This window comes from Oncorhynchus kisutch, linkage group LG3 (assembly GCF_002021735.2).
Source record: "Oncorhynchus kisutch isolate 150728-3 linkage group LG3, Okis_V2, whole genome shotgun sequence".
In the NCBI taxonomy this organism is placed as follows: domain Eukaryota; kingdom Metazoa; phylum Chordata; class Actinopteri; order Salmoniformes; family Salmonidae; genus Oncorhynchus; species Oncorhynchus kisutch.
In genome coordinates, this window is record NC_034176.2 from 54877388 (window position 1) to 54893836 (window position 16449).

General features: G+C 41.9%; 1 protein-coding gene across 3 annotated transcripts in view; it reads left to right on the plus strand.

Moving 5' to 3' along the window:
• Positions 1 to 16449, plus strand: part of LOC109884966 (tetraspanin-4) — a 115740-nt gene that overhangs the window by 58079 nt on the left and 41212 nt on the right. Inside the window, exon 1 of one of the 3 annotated variants that reach the window (XM_020476854.2) lies at positions 9953 to 10254. The exons of the other annotated variants lie outside the window; for them this stretch is intronic. Coding sequence (XP_020332443.1) covers positions 10117 to 10254 — 138 coding nt within the window. The 5' untranslated portion in view covers positions 9953 to 10116. Of the gene's footprint in view, positions 1 to 9952; positions 10255 to 16449 lie in introns of those variants that run through there. 3 annotated transcript variants of the gene reach the window in all.

Sequence of the window (16449 nt, forward strand, 5' to 3'; positions counted from 1 at the left end):
ATCAAAGGTAAACGATTTAATTTGATTGCTTTTCTGATTTTCGTGACCAGATTGCCTGCTGCTAGCTAGGCATAATGCTATGCTAGGCTATCGATAAATGTACTCAAATGCTTGTCTTGCTTTGGCTGTAAAGCATATTTTCAAAATCTGAGATGACAGGGTGATTAACAAAAGGCTAAGCTGTGTTTGAATATATTTCACATGTGATTTCATGAATATGAATATTTTCTAGTAAGATTTTTTGTCCTTTGCGTTATGCTACTTAGTGTCAGTTGATGACAATTCTCCCGGATCCGGGATGGGTAGTTCCAAGAGGTTGTTAAGCATCTCCAATCCAAAATTAAATCTTGAATCAGCTTCCTATATCGCAACAAAGCATCCTTCACTCATGCTGCCAAACATACCCTCGTAAAACTGACCATCCTACCGATCCTCGACTTCGGCGATGTCAACTATAAAATAGCCTCCAACACTCTACTCAACAAATTGGATGAAGTCTACCACAGTGCCATCCGTTTTGTCACCAAAGCCCCCTACACTACACACCACTGCGACCTGTACGCTCTCGTTGGTTAGCCCTCGCTTCATACTCGTCGTACAGGTTATCTAGAAGTCTCTGCTAGGTAAAGCCCCGCCTTATCTCAGCTCATTGGTCACCATAGCAGCACCCACCCGTAGCACGCGCTCCAGCAGGTATATCTCACTGGTCACCCCCAAAGCCAATTCCTCCTTTGGTCACCTTTCCTTCCAGTTCTCTGCTGCCAATGACTGGAACGAAGTGCAAAAATCACTGAAGCTGGAGACTCATATCTCCCTCACTAGCTTTAAGCACCAGCTATCAGAGCAGCTCACAGATCACTGCACCTGTACATAGCCCATCTGTAAACAGCCCATCTATCTCCCTCATCCCCGTACTATATTTATTTATTTATCTTGCTCCTTTGCACCCCAGTATCTCTACTTGCACATTCATCTTCTGCACATCTACCATTCCAGTGTTTAATTGCTATATTGTAATTATTTCGCCACCATGGCCTATTTATTACCTTAACTCCCTTATTTTACCTCATTTGCACTCACTGTATATAGACTTTTTAATTTTCTTTTTTCTACTGTATTATTGACTGTATGTTTTGTTTATTCCATGTGTAACTGTGTTGTCTTATGTGTTGAATTGCTATGCTTTATCTTGGCCAGGTCGCAGTTACAAATGAGAACTTGTTCTCAATTAGCCTACCTGGTTAAATAAAGGTGAAATAAATCAAATAAATAAAAGAGTGAAATGCTTACTTACAAGCCCTTAACCAACAATGCAGTTTAAAGAAAAATAAGTGTTAAGTAAAAAAATAGATAAGTAAAAATAAAATGTTCAAGTAATTAAAGAGCAGCGGTAAAATAACAACAGCGAGGCTATGTACAGGGGGTACCCGTACAGAGTCAATGTGTGGGTGCACCGGTTAGTCGAAGTAATTGAGGTAATATGTACTTTTTCGTTTTCTTTTTTTCTACTGTATTATTGACTGTAGGTAGAGTTATTAAGTGTATTAGTCTATAAATAAATCTCTTTGCCAAAATTCATCATCTCTCCCATATCTTATTGACCAGTAGTTGTTCTGAAATGTTTATTGCTTGCTGACATTTTACTCCCTCCTCTATGTTTAATATAACACACATACATTCATTATTGATTTCTGTTGCCTATCCTGACGTTAAGTTTGTTCTATTGAAAGTATTTGACTCTGATGTGTGCCATAGAAAGTATTTGACTCTAGTGACAAAATTAAGGAAATTAGAAGGGGGGGTTCTGAAATTCTCCTCCCCCTTCTAATTTCCTTAATTTGTGGCTAGAGTCAAATATTTTCTGTGACACACACTACTGGTCAACCTGAGTTTGAGCTACCAAAAATGATTCTGAAGTGTGCCAGGCCTTGCAGTCCCAAGATAGAAGGGAGGGGAGATTTTCGGCTTCTAATTTCCTTAATTTTGTCACTAGTCAGGAGGGAGTAAAATGTAGGCAAGCAATTAACATTTCAGAACAACTACTAGTCGAATAGGAAATGGGAGAGATGACACATTTTGGCAGAGATTTATTTATAGACTAATACAACACCTGTATCAAAGCCGAAACTTTAATTTCCACCTAATGATCTAGTAATCAATTCAGTAAACTTCTGCCTATGGTTTAAGGCATCCGCATACTTCCCATCCGGAATAGTTTGTGCATATATTATGATTTACATTTTATGACTGTTTTGGTCTTCGGCAAGGGTTTTCCAGCTGTTTACTTGAGGCAAGCTGAATTCGGTAGATCAAGTCTATGCCCATTCGTCAGCGATTGGTCAACAGTAGGGATTATTCACCAAAGATTTTAGTTGGGTGTACAATTGCGCAACAAAAATCTCCTCGGCCAAAACGTAAAAATGAATGACAGATTTCTTGAGTTATTTTAGATGAATACTGACTTTGGAGTCGTGCCTAGCCATGTGGTCATGAGTGAACAGGGGGTACAGGAGGGGCCCCCGTGTTGAGGATCAGCGTGGTAGATGTGTTGTTACCTACCTTTACCACCTGGGTGCGGCCCGTCAGGAAGTCCGGTATCCAGTTGCAGAGGGAGGAGTTTTGTCCCAGGGTCCTTAGTGATGAGCTTTGAGGGCACTATGGTGTTGAACGCTAAGCTGTAGTCAATGAATAGCATTCTCACATAGGTGTTCCTTTTGTCCAGGTGGGAAAGGGCAGTGTGGAGTGCAATAGAGATTGCATCATCTGTGGATCTGTTGAGGCGGTATGCAAATTGGAGTGGGTCTAGGGTTTCTGGGACAATGGTGTTGATGTGAACCATGACCGGCCTTTCAAAGCAGTTCATGGCTACAGATGTGAGTACTACGGGTTGGTAGTCATTTAGGAAGCTAATCTTAGTGTTCTTGGGCACAGGGACTATGGTGGTCTACTTAAAACATGTTGGTATTACAGAGTCAGTCAGGGACATGTTGAAAATGTCAGTGAAGACACTTGCCAGTTGATCAGCGCATGCTCGGAGTACACGTCCTGGTAATCCCTCTGGCCTTGTGAATGTTGACCTGTTTAAAGGTCTTACTCACATCGGCTACGGAGAGCATGATCAAGCAGTCGTCCGGAACAGCTGATGCGCTCATGCATATTTCAGTGTTACTTGCCTCAAAGCGAGCATAGAAGTAATTTAGCTCATCTGGTAGGCTCGTGTCACTTTGCAGCTCGCGGCTATGCTTCCCTTTGTAGTCTGTAATAGTTTGCAAGCCCTGCCACATCCGACGAGCATCGGAGCCGGTGTAGTATGATTCAATCTTAGTTCTGTATTATCGCTTTGCCTGTTTGATGGTTCATCGGAGGGCATAGCGGGATTTCTTATAAGCTTCCAGGTTAGAGTCCCACTCCTTGAAGCGGCAGCTCTACCCTTTAGCTCAGTGCGGATGTGTCATGTAATCCATGGCTTCTGGTTGGGGTATGTACATATAGTCACTGTGGGGATGACGTCATCGATGCACTTATTGATGAAGCCAGCGACTGATGTGGTGTACTCAATGCCAGCAACCCTCAGCTTGCCAGTTCATGTCTCATTCCCACTGTTGCCAGGCCTGAGATTCAACTGGCAATCCTCCGACTCTGGTTCATATGTCTAACCTCTAGCCTAGGCCTTGTTTTTGTGTGTTTTTAAATGGGGAATAAATACAGGATAGTTCAATGTTGAAAGGCCACACCATCTACCAATGTAGAGTAGTCACTGGTGGCTTCCTTTTCTCCCTTCAAAATATTTGCTAGCAGTGACATGGCTAATGCTGTTTGGCTTGTGAGTCAATGACATACACTAGCAGAGAGGATACTGCCAAGTAGATTCCCTCAGCCTGGACTGCCAGTCAAATGAACTGGGCTCCCCTGCGGCTAGCTAGCTAGATGCAGCAGCTGGTGATAGGACTGTTAATTATGTATGGCTTTTCTAAATGCTTAGCAAAGTAAGCAGTCTATGGCATGAAGCTATTGTAAGTCAGACTCCAGCAGCGCATGTTCCCTATGCAGTCTCTACTCATCCACGGGGTAGCCAATGATGTGTCATTGTTACATCCGTAAGCTGTGATTGTGGCAATGTTGATTGTTTCGTGCTGTTTAGATCAGCTCATAAATTATGCTAAGCTCATTCAGTCAAATTCAGGCATTACAGTTCAACCTAGGCCTAGAAGACGCCACATCAAATAAACACGTAATACAGTGGTGTTGCAGCACAAGCTATAGCTGCAGTGTCTTACTCAGATCCACCAAGAGCCATATACTGCTTGTCTGTATATTCACTGACAGAGAGGAGTGGAGTGGGTTTGATCAAGTCACATCTTCCAATGCACTAGTTTTGTTCCATAGCAGATACAAAGTTGTTTGTTACAATGGAATACAACCCCTCCCTTGCCATTTTGCTCCCACCTCATTCCGTTTGATGCTGAACCCTATTGAAATATTCAACACTAACTAACCTCCAACTAGCCTGAAGCCCTTTCTATAGTAATCCTCAAATTTACTCTTCCCATGCCACTCTCTTCAGAGCAGCATTGGCTGGTTGAGCTGCCCCTGCTACTTTATTAGCTATTCACCCAAGGCAGATTTGTCATTTGAAAAAAAGATGTGTGAACATGAGTTGATTAAGGCTGGCAGTGGGAAAGATGGACTACCGTAGGGTGGAAGAGGGAAAGGAATGAAGGTAGGGATGGAGGGAGAGAGGGAGCGGGAGGGAGGGAAAGAGAGGGAGGAATGGAGAAAAATAGAGAGAGCGGAACAGAAGGAGGGAGGGACAAGGGAATTATGGCCGTTCTCACTCAAATTGAGCGTTAACACACACGCTCCGAGATTGATGGAATATTAGCTGTTTGCACGCACAGAAACGGACACACACACACAGTGAGGCGTAGCGGTGGGGGTGTTTTGTTCGCTAGCTTATGAGTTGGAACACATTTTGATATAGGATTTTATTAGGCGCAGAGATTTAGTGCCTCCGTGGTAGGGGCCCTTGGGGGAGTGCATCCGTTAACTGTAAATGTAGGGAAATTGACCCATTTCGGGATAGTCACCAGCCTAATGAAACTCAATGTGTGCTCTTCAGATTCACTGAGTCCATTTTTCCTCCTCCTCGCTCTCTAGCTTCCTCTTATAACCTATTTTTTGTCCCCGTTCATTCTGTTGCACCTGCTCTCTCTTCATCTTCTTCCTCCCTCCTTCCATTCCTCTCACAGATTTGTTATGCTGCTAAAGCCAGTCTGTTGTATAGTTCTCCTGGGTCACCGTTTGCTTCTATGTCTCTTTTTCTCTCTCTCGCTCTCTTCTTCCTCCCTCCATTATTCATTTGTTATGCTACTGCCATTCTGCAGCACACTTCTCAAATTGGCCCTTTCCTAAATTAGCCATCAATGGAAATAGAGATTTGGACCTGTGGATTTACTTAATTCTCCATACTAGCCAAAGATTATAACGGCGATTCTGATACAACCATAAATTCATACATTGGGCCCCCGGCCTGAGAGGATGTAAGTTCAATATATAGCTAGATGTAGGCTACCATGGGCAGCCACATCATATTTAGCTTACGTTGATTGGACTAAATAGTTTTTGGTATCTTTTAGTTGTCACTGTATTAGACTAAGCATAGGTCATTTGATAATGTTGAAATCTTGACGTTTAAATGATGCTGGAATAGTGGAGGCAGCTCCTGTTTTCTTTGCGACTTGCGGTATGCTAACTCTGTGGTTCTAAATCAATAGTTGTTTAGTAGTCTGAAAATGTTGGCAAGATGAACTTGCTTGACCATGCTGTAGGTCATACAACTGTTTGTTACATGCACTATGCTTTGTGGACTTCAACGGACAGATGTTGCTCTCCGGTTTTATAATGAAACAAAGGTGTGGTTGAATTTATTCAGCCACCGTGTCTTCTTATAGTCTCGGCCTTAGGCCTATATGCAGGGGTGACAATAGAATACATTTCTTCCCGGTGTGGGAACTCCCCAAAATGTTTATGGGCCAATCATAGAATTACATATAGAATCCCTATTAATTCAATAAGATTTCTGTAGGCCTGGTTGTAATGATTTGTTATTCAACTTTTAAAATGTATGACCTTTTATTGTGCCATAAAAACAAACAGTCATAATATTTTCATCTGATTGCCAAACAATCACTTCAAAGGGATCCTTTACTAGGCTGCCCGTGCACATTCATCCACTCGCAACATATTCCCAGTCTCCAAACAGTGGTGAAGATACATCTGTTACACAAAACAACCAAAAAGTGTAGTCATTAGGCCAGAATTGATGCGTTCACTGTTGTCTGTGCACGTCTCGGTGTCAGCCATTTGTTTAGGGTTCGTTTCCTTATCAATCAGTTACTCATTGGTGAAATTAGAATAATGACAATATCTTTAATTAAATCATTCAAAAACCTTTATTAATACAATTGCAGACAGAAGTTGACAAACAGGAACATAGCACGAATGTTTCTGAGTAAGTTCTGTACCAAACAAAAGGTCTCCAGTTGTTTTCTTGAACCCTGGTGATGTCACTGACTACGTCATCATTCTCTACTCCTGGGACCAAAACCATGCCTACAAAGCTGTATTAACAGGGCCTTTATTGTTAGCTAAACACTTAGCAGTAAATGTCCCCTCCCCCCAAAGCTGATTTATTGTGGAATGTTTGCCTAGTCTTATCTCCTTCACTCCCCTGCAGAGTTCTGTCTAAGTCACACATTTCTAAGAGAGGCCTCTTTATAATGAGGCAGAGAGAGAGAAAGAGACAACTAAAATACAACTGTAGAACAATACTAAACTTCTACAATGAATATATATATTGTTAATCCGTAGGGGTCTTATAACCCCTCCCCTTCTATTAATAAAACATAAGCATAATCAATTATTCTAATACATCAAACATTTTAGTACAACCCTTTTCGTGACTCCTAGGTGAACCCGACACACTCATCTCTGCCTTTTTCGGTGTTCTCGTCGAACCACATCACATTTTGAAGCGTAGGCTATACCACACATTTTGAAGTTCATTCGCACATTTTTCATGCCGCTGACATGCGGTAATGATAAAAAGTGGTATAATAGCCTATAGTTTAATTGACATTTTGTTTTAATTATTGTGATAGGCTCACCGCCTTACTTTCACCCCTGCCTACAGTATATATCATGATGACAAGGCATATGAACTAACAGGTAATAGGGAAAACAATTATCAAAACACATACAGTTGAAGTTGGAAGTTTACGTACACCTTAGCCAAATACATTTAAACTTAGTTTTTCACAATTCCTGACATTTAATCTTAGTAAATATTCTCTGACTTAGGTCAGTTAGGATCACCACTTTATTTTAAGAATGTGAAATGTCAGAATAATAGTAGAGAGAATGATTTATTTCAATTTTAATTTCTTTCTTCACATTCCCAGTGGGTCAGAAGTTTACATACATTCAATTAGTATTTGGTAGCATTGCCTTTACATTTTTTTTTTACTTGGGTCAAATGTTTTGCGTAACCTTCCACAAGCTTCCCGCAATAAGTTGGGTGGATTTTGGCCCATTCCTCCTGACAGTGCTGGTGTAACTGAGTCAAGTTTGTAGGCCTCCTTGCTCGCAGACGCTTTTTCAGTTATGCCCACAAATGTTCTATAGGATTGAGGTCAGGGCTTTGTGATGGCCACTCCAATACCTTGACTTTGTTGTCTTTAAGCCATTTTGCTACAACTTTGGAAGTATGCTTGGGGTCATTGTCCATTTCGAAGACTCATTTGCAACCAAGCTTTAACTTCCTGACTGATGTCTTGAGATGTTGCTTCAATTTATCCACATCATTTTCCTACCTCATGATGCCATCTATTTTGTGAAGTGCACCAGTCCCTCCTGCAGCAAAGCACCCCCAAAACATGATGCTGCCAACCCCTGTGCTTCACAGGTGGTGTTCTTTGGCTTGCAAGCCTCCCCCTTTTTCCTTCAAACATAACAATGGTCATTATGGCCAAAAAGTTATATTTTTGTTTCATCAGACCAGAGGACATTTCTTCAAAAAGTACGATATTTGTCCCCATGTGCAGTGGCAAATCGTTGTCTGGATTTTTATGGCGGTTTTGGAGCAGTGACTTCGTCCTTGCTGAGCGGCCTTTCAGATTATGTCAAATAGGACTTGTTTAACTGTGGATATAGATACTTTTGTACCTGTTTCCTCCAGCATCTTCACAAGGTCCTTTGCTGTTGTTCTGGGATTGATTTGCACTTTTCGCACCAAAGTAAGTTCATCTCTAGGAGACAGAATGCTTCTCCTTCCTGAGCGGTATGACAGCTGTGTGGTCCCATGGTGTTTATACTTGTGTACTATTATTTGTACAGATGAACGTGGTACCTTCAGGTGTTTGATTTTTCCATGATATCAAGCAAAGAGGCTCTGAGTTTGAAGGTAGGCCTAGAAATAGTCAGTCAACTTTTTGTATGTAAACTTCTGACCCACTGGAATTGTGATACAGTGAATTATAAGTGAAATAATCTGTCTGTAAACAATTGTTGGAAATATTACTTGTGTCATGCACAAAGTAGATTTCCTAACCGACTTGCCAAAACTATAGTTTGTTAACAAGAAATTTGTGGAGTGGTTGAAAAACGAGTTTTATTGACTCCAAACTAAGTGTATGTAAACTTCAGACTTCAACTGTAGGTTGTAATCAGTGGTGTAAAGTACTTAAGTAAAAATACTTTAAAGTACTACTTAAGTCGTTTTTTTGTGGTATCTGTACTTTACTTTACTTTACTATTTATATTTTTGACTACTTTTACTTTCACTTCACTACATTCACCGCAAAACTATGTACTTTTTACTCCATACATTTTCCCTGACACTCAAAAGTACAATTTCAATGCTGAGCGGTACAGGAAAATGGTCAAATTCACACACTTATCAAGATAACATATCTGGTCATGCCTTCTGCCTCTGATCTGGTGGATTAATTAAACACACAGGCTTCATTTGTAAATTATGTGTTGGAATGTTCCCCTGGCTATCTGAAAATAAAACATTTAAATAAAATTATGCCGTCTTGTTTGCTTAAGATAAACAATTTGAAATTATTTATAATTTTGATACTTAAGTATTTTTAGCAATTACATTTACTTTTGATACTTAAATATATTTAAAACCAAATACTTTTAGACTTTTACTCAAGCAGTATTGTCCTGGGTGACTCACTTTTACTTGAGTCATTTTCTATTAAGGTATCTTTACTTTTACTCAAGTATGGGAATTGGATACTTTTTGTAATATGGATATTTCTTCCTGGTTTGGCTATCCGAGTGATTTTGCCCACGCACCATTACTGCTCAGTGGTCACTTACCAAATATTTGTATAACTAACCCAAGATAGACAACAGCCTGTCGTTTCCAATGGGAGAAAATAGGCAGGTAGGCAGAGCAAAGCTAGCAAGAGCTTATTGGCGCGTTCTAGCATGTTTTTGCATATTACCGTTGGGGAGCGCCTACTCTGTGAAGTTGCGCAATAACTAAATTTACTCTTGCACTCCTTCTAAATAATGCAATTTTAAAAAATTGGGTAAAGGGTAAAGTCTACAAAACTTTATCCACTCTGTTCGGAACAGATTCCGGTTTTGGAAACAGAAAACCGTATCAAAATGTTCCATCGATGAGAAAATGTGCAGAATGTCAGCCAAAATCCATCTTGTTCTATCATCTCCCACTGCCGGACACTGGGCTTCCTCTCAAGACCATATTTGCTAGTGAGTGGAAACGCCAACTGGATGACTCACATTTACACATCCAGTGAAATATGTGTCTCTTTCTTTCTTTCTTTCCCACCTTCCCTACTCCTCTATTTCCTGCCTCCTTCTTCCTCTCCCCCCTCTATATTCCCTCCCTTCCCCTCCTGTTTGATCTCATACTCTCATTGTCGGCTCAAGAGAAAAATCTCATCCCCCATCATGTCACTGATGTGTGTCATCCATGATGCCTTTATCTCTCAAGCACACAGAGAGTACGTCTGAGTCTGGGCTATATGGAACCAGCTGTGGAGGCCACCACAATCCTCTCCTATCCATCTTCATTTAATGGAGTCCTTTAGCTGCACTATTGTGGAAGGATGTTCTGCAATGCTATTAGTGCTGCCTGAATGCACAGAAAGGCTGAGTGAGGAGGGCCATTATCGAAGAAGAAGAAAGAAATATGGAAAGGAAGAGTTTCATAAGGTCATTTGTGCTACAAATGTGATTGGCAAGTACAGTAAATAGCTTCTGATGTTACTTTGGTTTCCTGTTTTATTCAGTGTTATTGTGGTTTTTTTTAAATCCTTTTTTTTAAAGGTTGTGTGGTAGACTATTGTAGACAATCTTACATTCTTGGTGGGAAAAGATAATACTTAACGTCTTAAAACCTTGACATTGCAGACTACTGTAAAGTGAACTGTGACACTATATACCAACGGTTTCCCAGGCATTCATGATACATACCTAAGCGCTACTCAAACATGAAATAACAGCTCTGCGACAAGTTGTCGTATTGCTCTAGCCTAGCATGCCTATGAAAAATATTTTTCATAACATGTTCGACATTGGGTAAAGGGTAACGGCTGCTGAGTTGTTGTGTATAGTCTACCGTTCAAAAGTTTGGGGTCACTTAGAAATGTCCTTGTTTTTGAAAGAAAATCCATTTTTTCAGATTGATCAGAAATTCAGTGAAGCCATTGTTAATGTTGTAAATTACAATTGTAGCTGGAAACGGCTGATTTTTAATGGAATATCTACATAGGCGTACAGAAGCCCATTATCAGCAACCATCACTCCTGTGTTCCAATGGCACGTTGTGTTAGCTAATCCAAGTTTATAATTTTAAAAGGCTAATTGATCATTTCAAAACCCTTTTGCTATTATGTTAGCACAGCTGAAAACCTTTGTGCTGATTAAAGAAGCAATAAAACTGTCCTTCTTTAGACTAGTTGAGTATCTAGAACATCAGCATTTGTGGGTTCGATTACAGGCACAAAAAACTTTCTGAAACTCGTCAGTCTATTCTTGTTCTGAGAAATTAAAGCTATTCCATGTGAGAGATTGCCAAGAAATTGAAGATCTCATACAAAGCTGTGTACTACTCCCTTCACAGAACAATGTAAACTGGCTCCAACCAGAATAGAAAAGGGAGTGGGAGGCCCTGGTGCACAACTGAGCAAGAGGACAAGTACATTAGAGTGTCTAGTTTGAGAAACAGACGCCTCACAAGTCCTCAACTGGCAGCTTCATTAAATAGTACCCACAAAACACCAGTCTCTACATCAACATCAGCGACTCTGGGAAGCTGGCCTTCTAGGCAGAGTTGCAAAGAAAAAGCCATCTCTCAGACTGGCCAATAAAAAAGAAAAGATTAAGATGGGCAAAAGAACACAGACACTGGACAGAGGAAGATTGGGAAAAAAAGTATAAGCCTGTGTTCGGATCACAAAGAAGAACATTCGTGAGAGGCAGAAAAAATGAAAGGATGCTGGTGGAGTGCTTGATGCCATCTGTCAAGCATGGTGGAGGCAATGTGATGGTCTGGGGGCGCTTTGGTGGTGGTAAAGTGGGAGATTTGTACAGGGTAAAAGGGATCTTGAAGAAGGAAGGCTACCACTCCATTTTGCAACGCCATGTCATACCCTGTGGACGGCATCCAATTTCCTCCTACAACAGGACAATGACCCAAAGCACAGCTCCAAACTATGCAAGAACTATTTAGGGAAGAAGTAGGGGGTGCTTCAGGAAGCATGGGGTGAAATCTCTTCAGATTACCTCAACAAATTGACAACTAGAATGCCAAATATCTGCAAGGCTGTAATTGCTGCAAATGGAGGACACAATTATTATTTCAATGAAAAATCATTATTTATAACCTTGTCAACGTCTTGCCTATATTTGCTATTCATTTTGCAACTCATTTCATGTATGTTTTCATGGAAAACAAGGACATTTCTAAGTGAACCCAAACTTTTGAATGGTAGTGTATGTAGCGCGTCTGTACAGTATACTGAACAAAATTATGAACACAACATGTAAAGTGTTGGTCCCATGTTTCATGGGCTTAAATAAAAGACCCGACAAATGTTCCATACGTACAAAAAGCTTATTTGTCTCAAATTTTGTGCACAAATTTGTTTACTTCACTGTAGTGAACATTTCAACTTTTCAACTGCCAAGATAATCCATCCACCTGACAGGTTTGGTATATCAAGATGTTGATTAAACAGCATGATCATTACACATGTGCACCTTATACTGGGGACAATGAAAGGCCACTATAATATGTGGAGTTTTGTCACACAACACAATGCCACACTGCCCTATCAAGCAAAACGGCAGTAACTGCTCATAGCGTGGAACTGAGAAAAATGTATTTTATTTACTGTGGTTTCACAGTAACTTTATACAGTTGCTGCTAACATGACCCACATTTTCTCTAAAACACAAAACAATAGAGGCAGGATATTTCTCCACATGATTAAGCATGTATCAATGTAGCAGTAATGACATTAACAAATTTTCGACCAAATGAGCAGTTACAAACTTTTTGCTTGGTAGGGAAGCACTGATGTCTCAAGTTTTGAGGGAGCGTGCAATTGGCATGCTGACAGCAGGAATTCTACCAGACCAGTTGCCAGATAATTGATTGTTCATTTCTCTACCATAAGCACATAAGCAACGTCGTTTTAGAGAATTTGGCAGTACGTCCAACCGGCCTCACAACTGCAGACCACGTGTAACCACGCCAGCCCAGGACCTCCACCGCTGGCTTTTTCACCTGCGGGATGGTCTGAGACAAGCCACCCGGACAGCTGATAATTTTGTGGGTTTGCACAACCGAATAATATCTGCTCAAACTGTCAGAAACCGTGTCAGGGAAGCTCACCTGCTTGCTTGCCCAGGGTCTTGACTTGACTGCAGTTCGGCGTTATAACCGACTTCAGTGGGCAAATGCTATCCTTCGATGGCCACTGGCATGCTGGAGACGTGTGCTCTTCACAGATTAATCCCGGTTTCAACTGTACCAGGCTGTCACATCCTGACCGTAGTTCCTTTTTTATGTCTCTGTTTTAGTTTGGTCAGGGCGTGAGTTGGGGTGGGCATTCTATGTTGTGTATTCTATGTTTTGTATTTCTGTCTTTAGCCTGGTATGGTTCCCAATCAGAGGCAACTGTCGATCGTTGTCTCTGATTGAGAACCATACTTAGGCAGCCTGTTTTCCCACTATGGGTTGTGGGTAGTTATTTTCTGTTTCGTGTTTTTGTTGCACCTTACAGAACTGTTTGTCGGTTGGTTGTTTTTGTTCAGTATTCATCTTTATTAAAATTATTATGAATACGTACCACACTGCACTTTGGTCTTCTTCTCCTTCTCCCGATGACAATCGTTACACAGGCAGATGGCAGACAGCGTGTATGGCGTCGGGTGGGCGTGCGGTTTGCTGATGTCAACGTTGTAAACAGAGTGCCCCATTTTATTGTTTTAAATTTCACCTTTATTTAGCCAGGTAGGCTTGTTGAGAACAAGTTCTCATTTACAACTGCGACCTGGCCAAGATAAAGCACAGCAGTTCGACACATACATCAACACAGTTACACATGGAATAAACAAACATACAGTAGAAAAAAGAAAGATCTATATACAGTGAGTGCAAATGAGGTAAGATAAGGGAGGTAAGGCAATAAATAGGCCATGGTGGCGAAGTAATTACAATATAGCAATTAGACACTGGAATGGTAGATGTGCAGAAGATGAATGTGCAAGTAGAGATACTGGGGTGCAAAGGAGCAAGATAAATAAATACAGTATGGGGATGAGGTAGTTGGATGGGCTATGTACAGGTGCAGTGCTCTGTGAGCTGCCCTGACAGCTGGTGCTTAAAGCTAGTGAGTTAGATATGGGTCTCCAGCTTCAGTGATTTTTGCAGTTCGTTCCAGTCATTGGCAGCAGAGAACGGGAAAGGAAACGCGGCCAAAGGAGGAATTGGCTTTGGGGATGACCAGTGAGATATAGCTGCTGGAGCGCGTGCTACGGGTGGGTGCTGCTATGGTGACCAGTGAGCTGAGATAAGGCAGGGCTTTACCTAGCAGAGACTTGTAGATGACCTGGAGCCAGTGGGTTTGGCTACGAGTATGAAGCGATGGCCAGCCAACGAGAGCGTACAGGTCGCAGTGGTGGGTAATATATGGGGCTTTGGTGACAAAACGGATGGCACTGTGATAAACTGCATCCAATTTGTTGAGTAGAGTGTTGGAGGCTATTTAATAGATGACATCGCCGAAGTCAAGGATCGGTAGGATGGTCAGTTTTACGAGGGTATGTTTGGCAGCATGAGTAAAGGATGCTTTGTTGCGAAATAGGATGCCGATTCTAGATTTAATTTTGGATTGGAGATGCTTGGTGTGAGTTTGGAAGGAGAGTTTACAGTCTAGCCAGACACCTAGGTATTTGTAGTTGTCCACATATTCTAAGTCAGAACCCATGGTGGCGGTGGGGTTGTGGTATGGGCATGCATAAGCTATGGACAGCGAATACAATTGCAATTTATCAATTGCAATTTGAATGCACAGAGATACCTTGACAAGATCCTGAGGCCCATTGTCGTGCCATTCATCCTCCACCACCACCTCATATTTCAGCATGATAATGCACGGTCTCATATCGCATATATTCCAGTTCTTCCATGGCCTGCATACTCACCAGACATGTGTACGACAGCGTGTTCCAGTTTCTGCCAATATCCAGCAACTTCACACAGCAATTGAAGAGGTGTAGAACAACATTCCACAGGCCACAATCAACAGCCTGATCAAGTATATGCGAAGGAGATGTGTCGTGAGGCATGAGGCAAATGGCCCTACCTTTTTTGTTGTTGTTGGTATCTGTGACCAACAAATGTATATTTGTATTCCCAGTTATGTGAAATCCATAGATTAGGATCCTAATGAATGTATTTCAGTTAACTGATTTCCTTATATGAGCTATAACACAGTAAAATCTTTGAAATTGTTGCATTTTGCATATATATCTTGTTCAGTGTACTTCAAATGGTTTAGCTTAAACACAACATTAGCTAAATATACCTAGCATATTAATCCCGCAGACCCGGGCCCTTGCTGAGTGACATGGCTGTGGACAGAGATAATTGCTGTCACAAGGGAGTGTCGACAAGGTCTGACAAACTGGGAAGCTACCACAACAAATCACTGTTCTCTCCAAGCATAGTCGATATAATGAGCCTAGACCCTGGGGTACCTGTGTGTGGGCCGCGTGGTGTGTTTGCTGTGTGTACAGTACATGTATTTATGTGTGTGGGTGTGAGCCATGTTTTTTTGTGTGTGGCACATGCTATTGGAATAAGGGAGGAGGAGTAGGAAGACGATGAAGGAGGAACCAGGGAGAATCCCCTAGAGAACATTATTGATTACCATTAGCATGCTTCTCTCTTTCTCTCTCTCCCTCCCCTCTCTCTCTTTCCTTCTTTCCCTCCCTCGCTCTCTTTCCTTGTCTTCCTATCTCTCTCTCCATCTTTCTTCCTCGCTACCTCTTTCTAACAGCTACAGTTTATTTATATGGTTTTGCAGGGGCTGTGTTGTTTTGTTTGGTGCTGTGCTGTACTCCAGAGAGACAATCGTACTCCACCTTCTGTAAACCATGCTTGCTGGAGTTCTTCCCATGTGCATCAATGCAAGCAGCTGTAGCATTCGGTGGAATTTCCAAAGGCACCAGAGGCTTGACACATTCCATTATGCACCACCGCTGTATACTTGTGTTTGAGAAGCTGAAATGGTCTAACCACACGGACACCGTAGTGAAGAAGGCACGACAGCAACTCTTCAACCTCAGGATGCTGAGGACATTTGGCCTGTCCCCCGAGGGCTCTCACAGTGTTCTACAGGAGCACCATCAAGAGCATACTGTCAGGCTGCATCACAGCCTGGTACGGCAACTCCACCCCCGCGGACCGCAAGGCCCTTCACAGGGCGATACATGCAGTCGAACGCACCATTGGGCACACGGTGCCTGCCCAACAGGACACCTACAACACCAGGTGTTGTATGAAGGCCAAGAAGATCTTCAGGGACCCCAGTCCCCTAAGCCACGCCCTGTTCTCCCCGCTTCAGTCACTCAGACGCAGGCATTACAGGAGCATCATGGCAAAAAAAAGAAAAAAAAGACTGGCCAATAGTTTCCACCCTCAGACCATCAGGCTGCTGAATAGCCACCTCTAGTCAGATACCTGCTCCCCTCCCCCTGCTCCTCCCCCTATGGACACCCTCAACTCTCACCTATCTTACCTGCTACTCCCCCTATGGACATTCTTTCTCTTCTCCGCCCCAACGGACATTACTCTGCCCCCACCCCAACAACATTCATCACTGTTGCTGTTGTTAA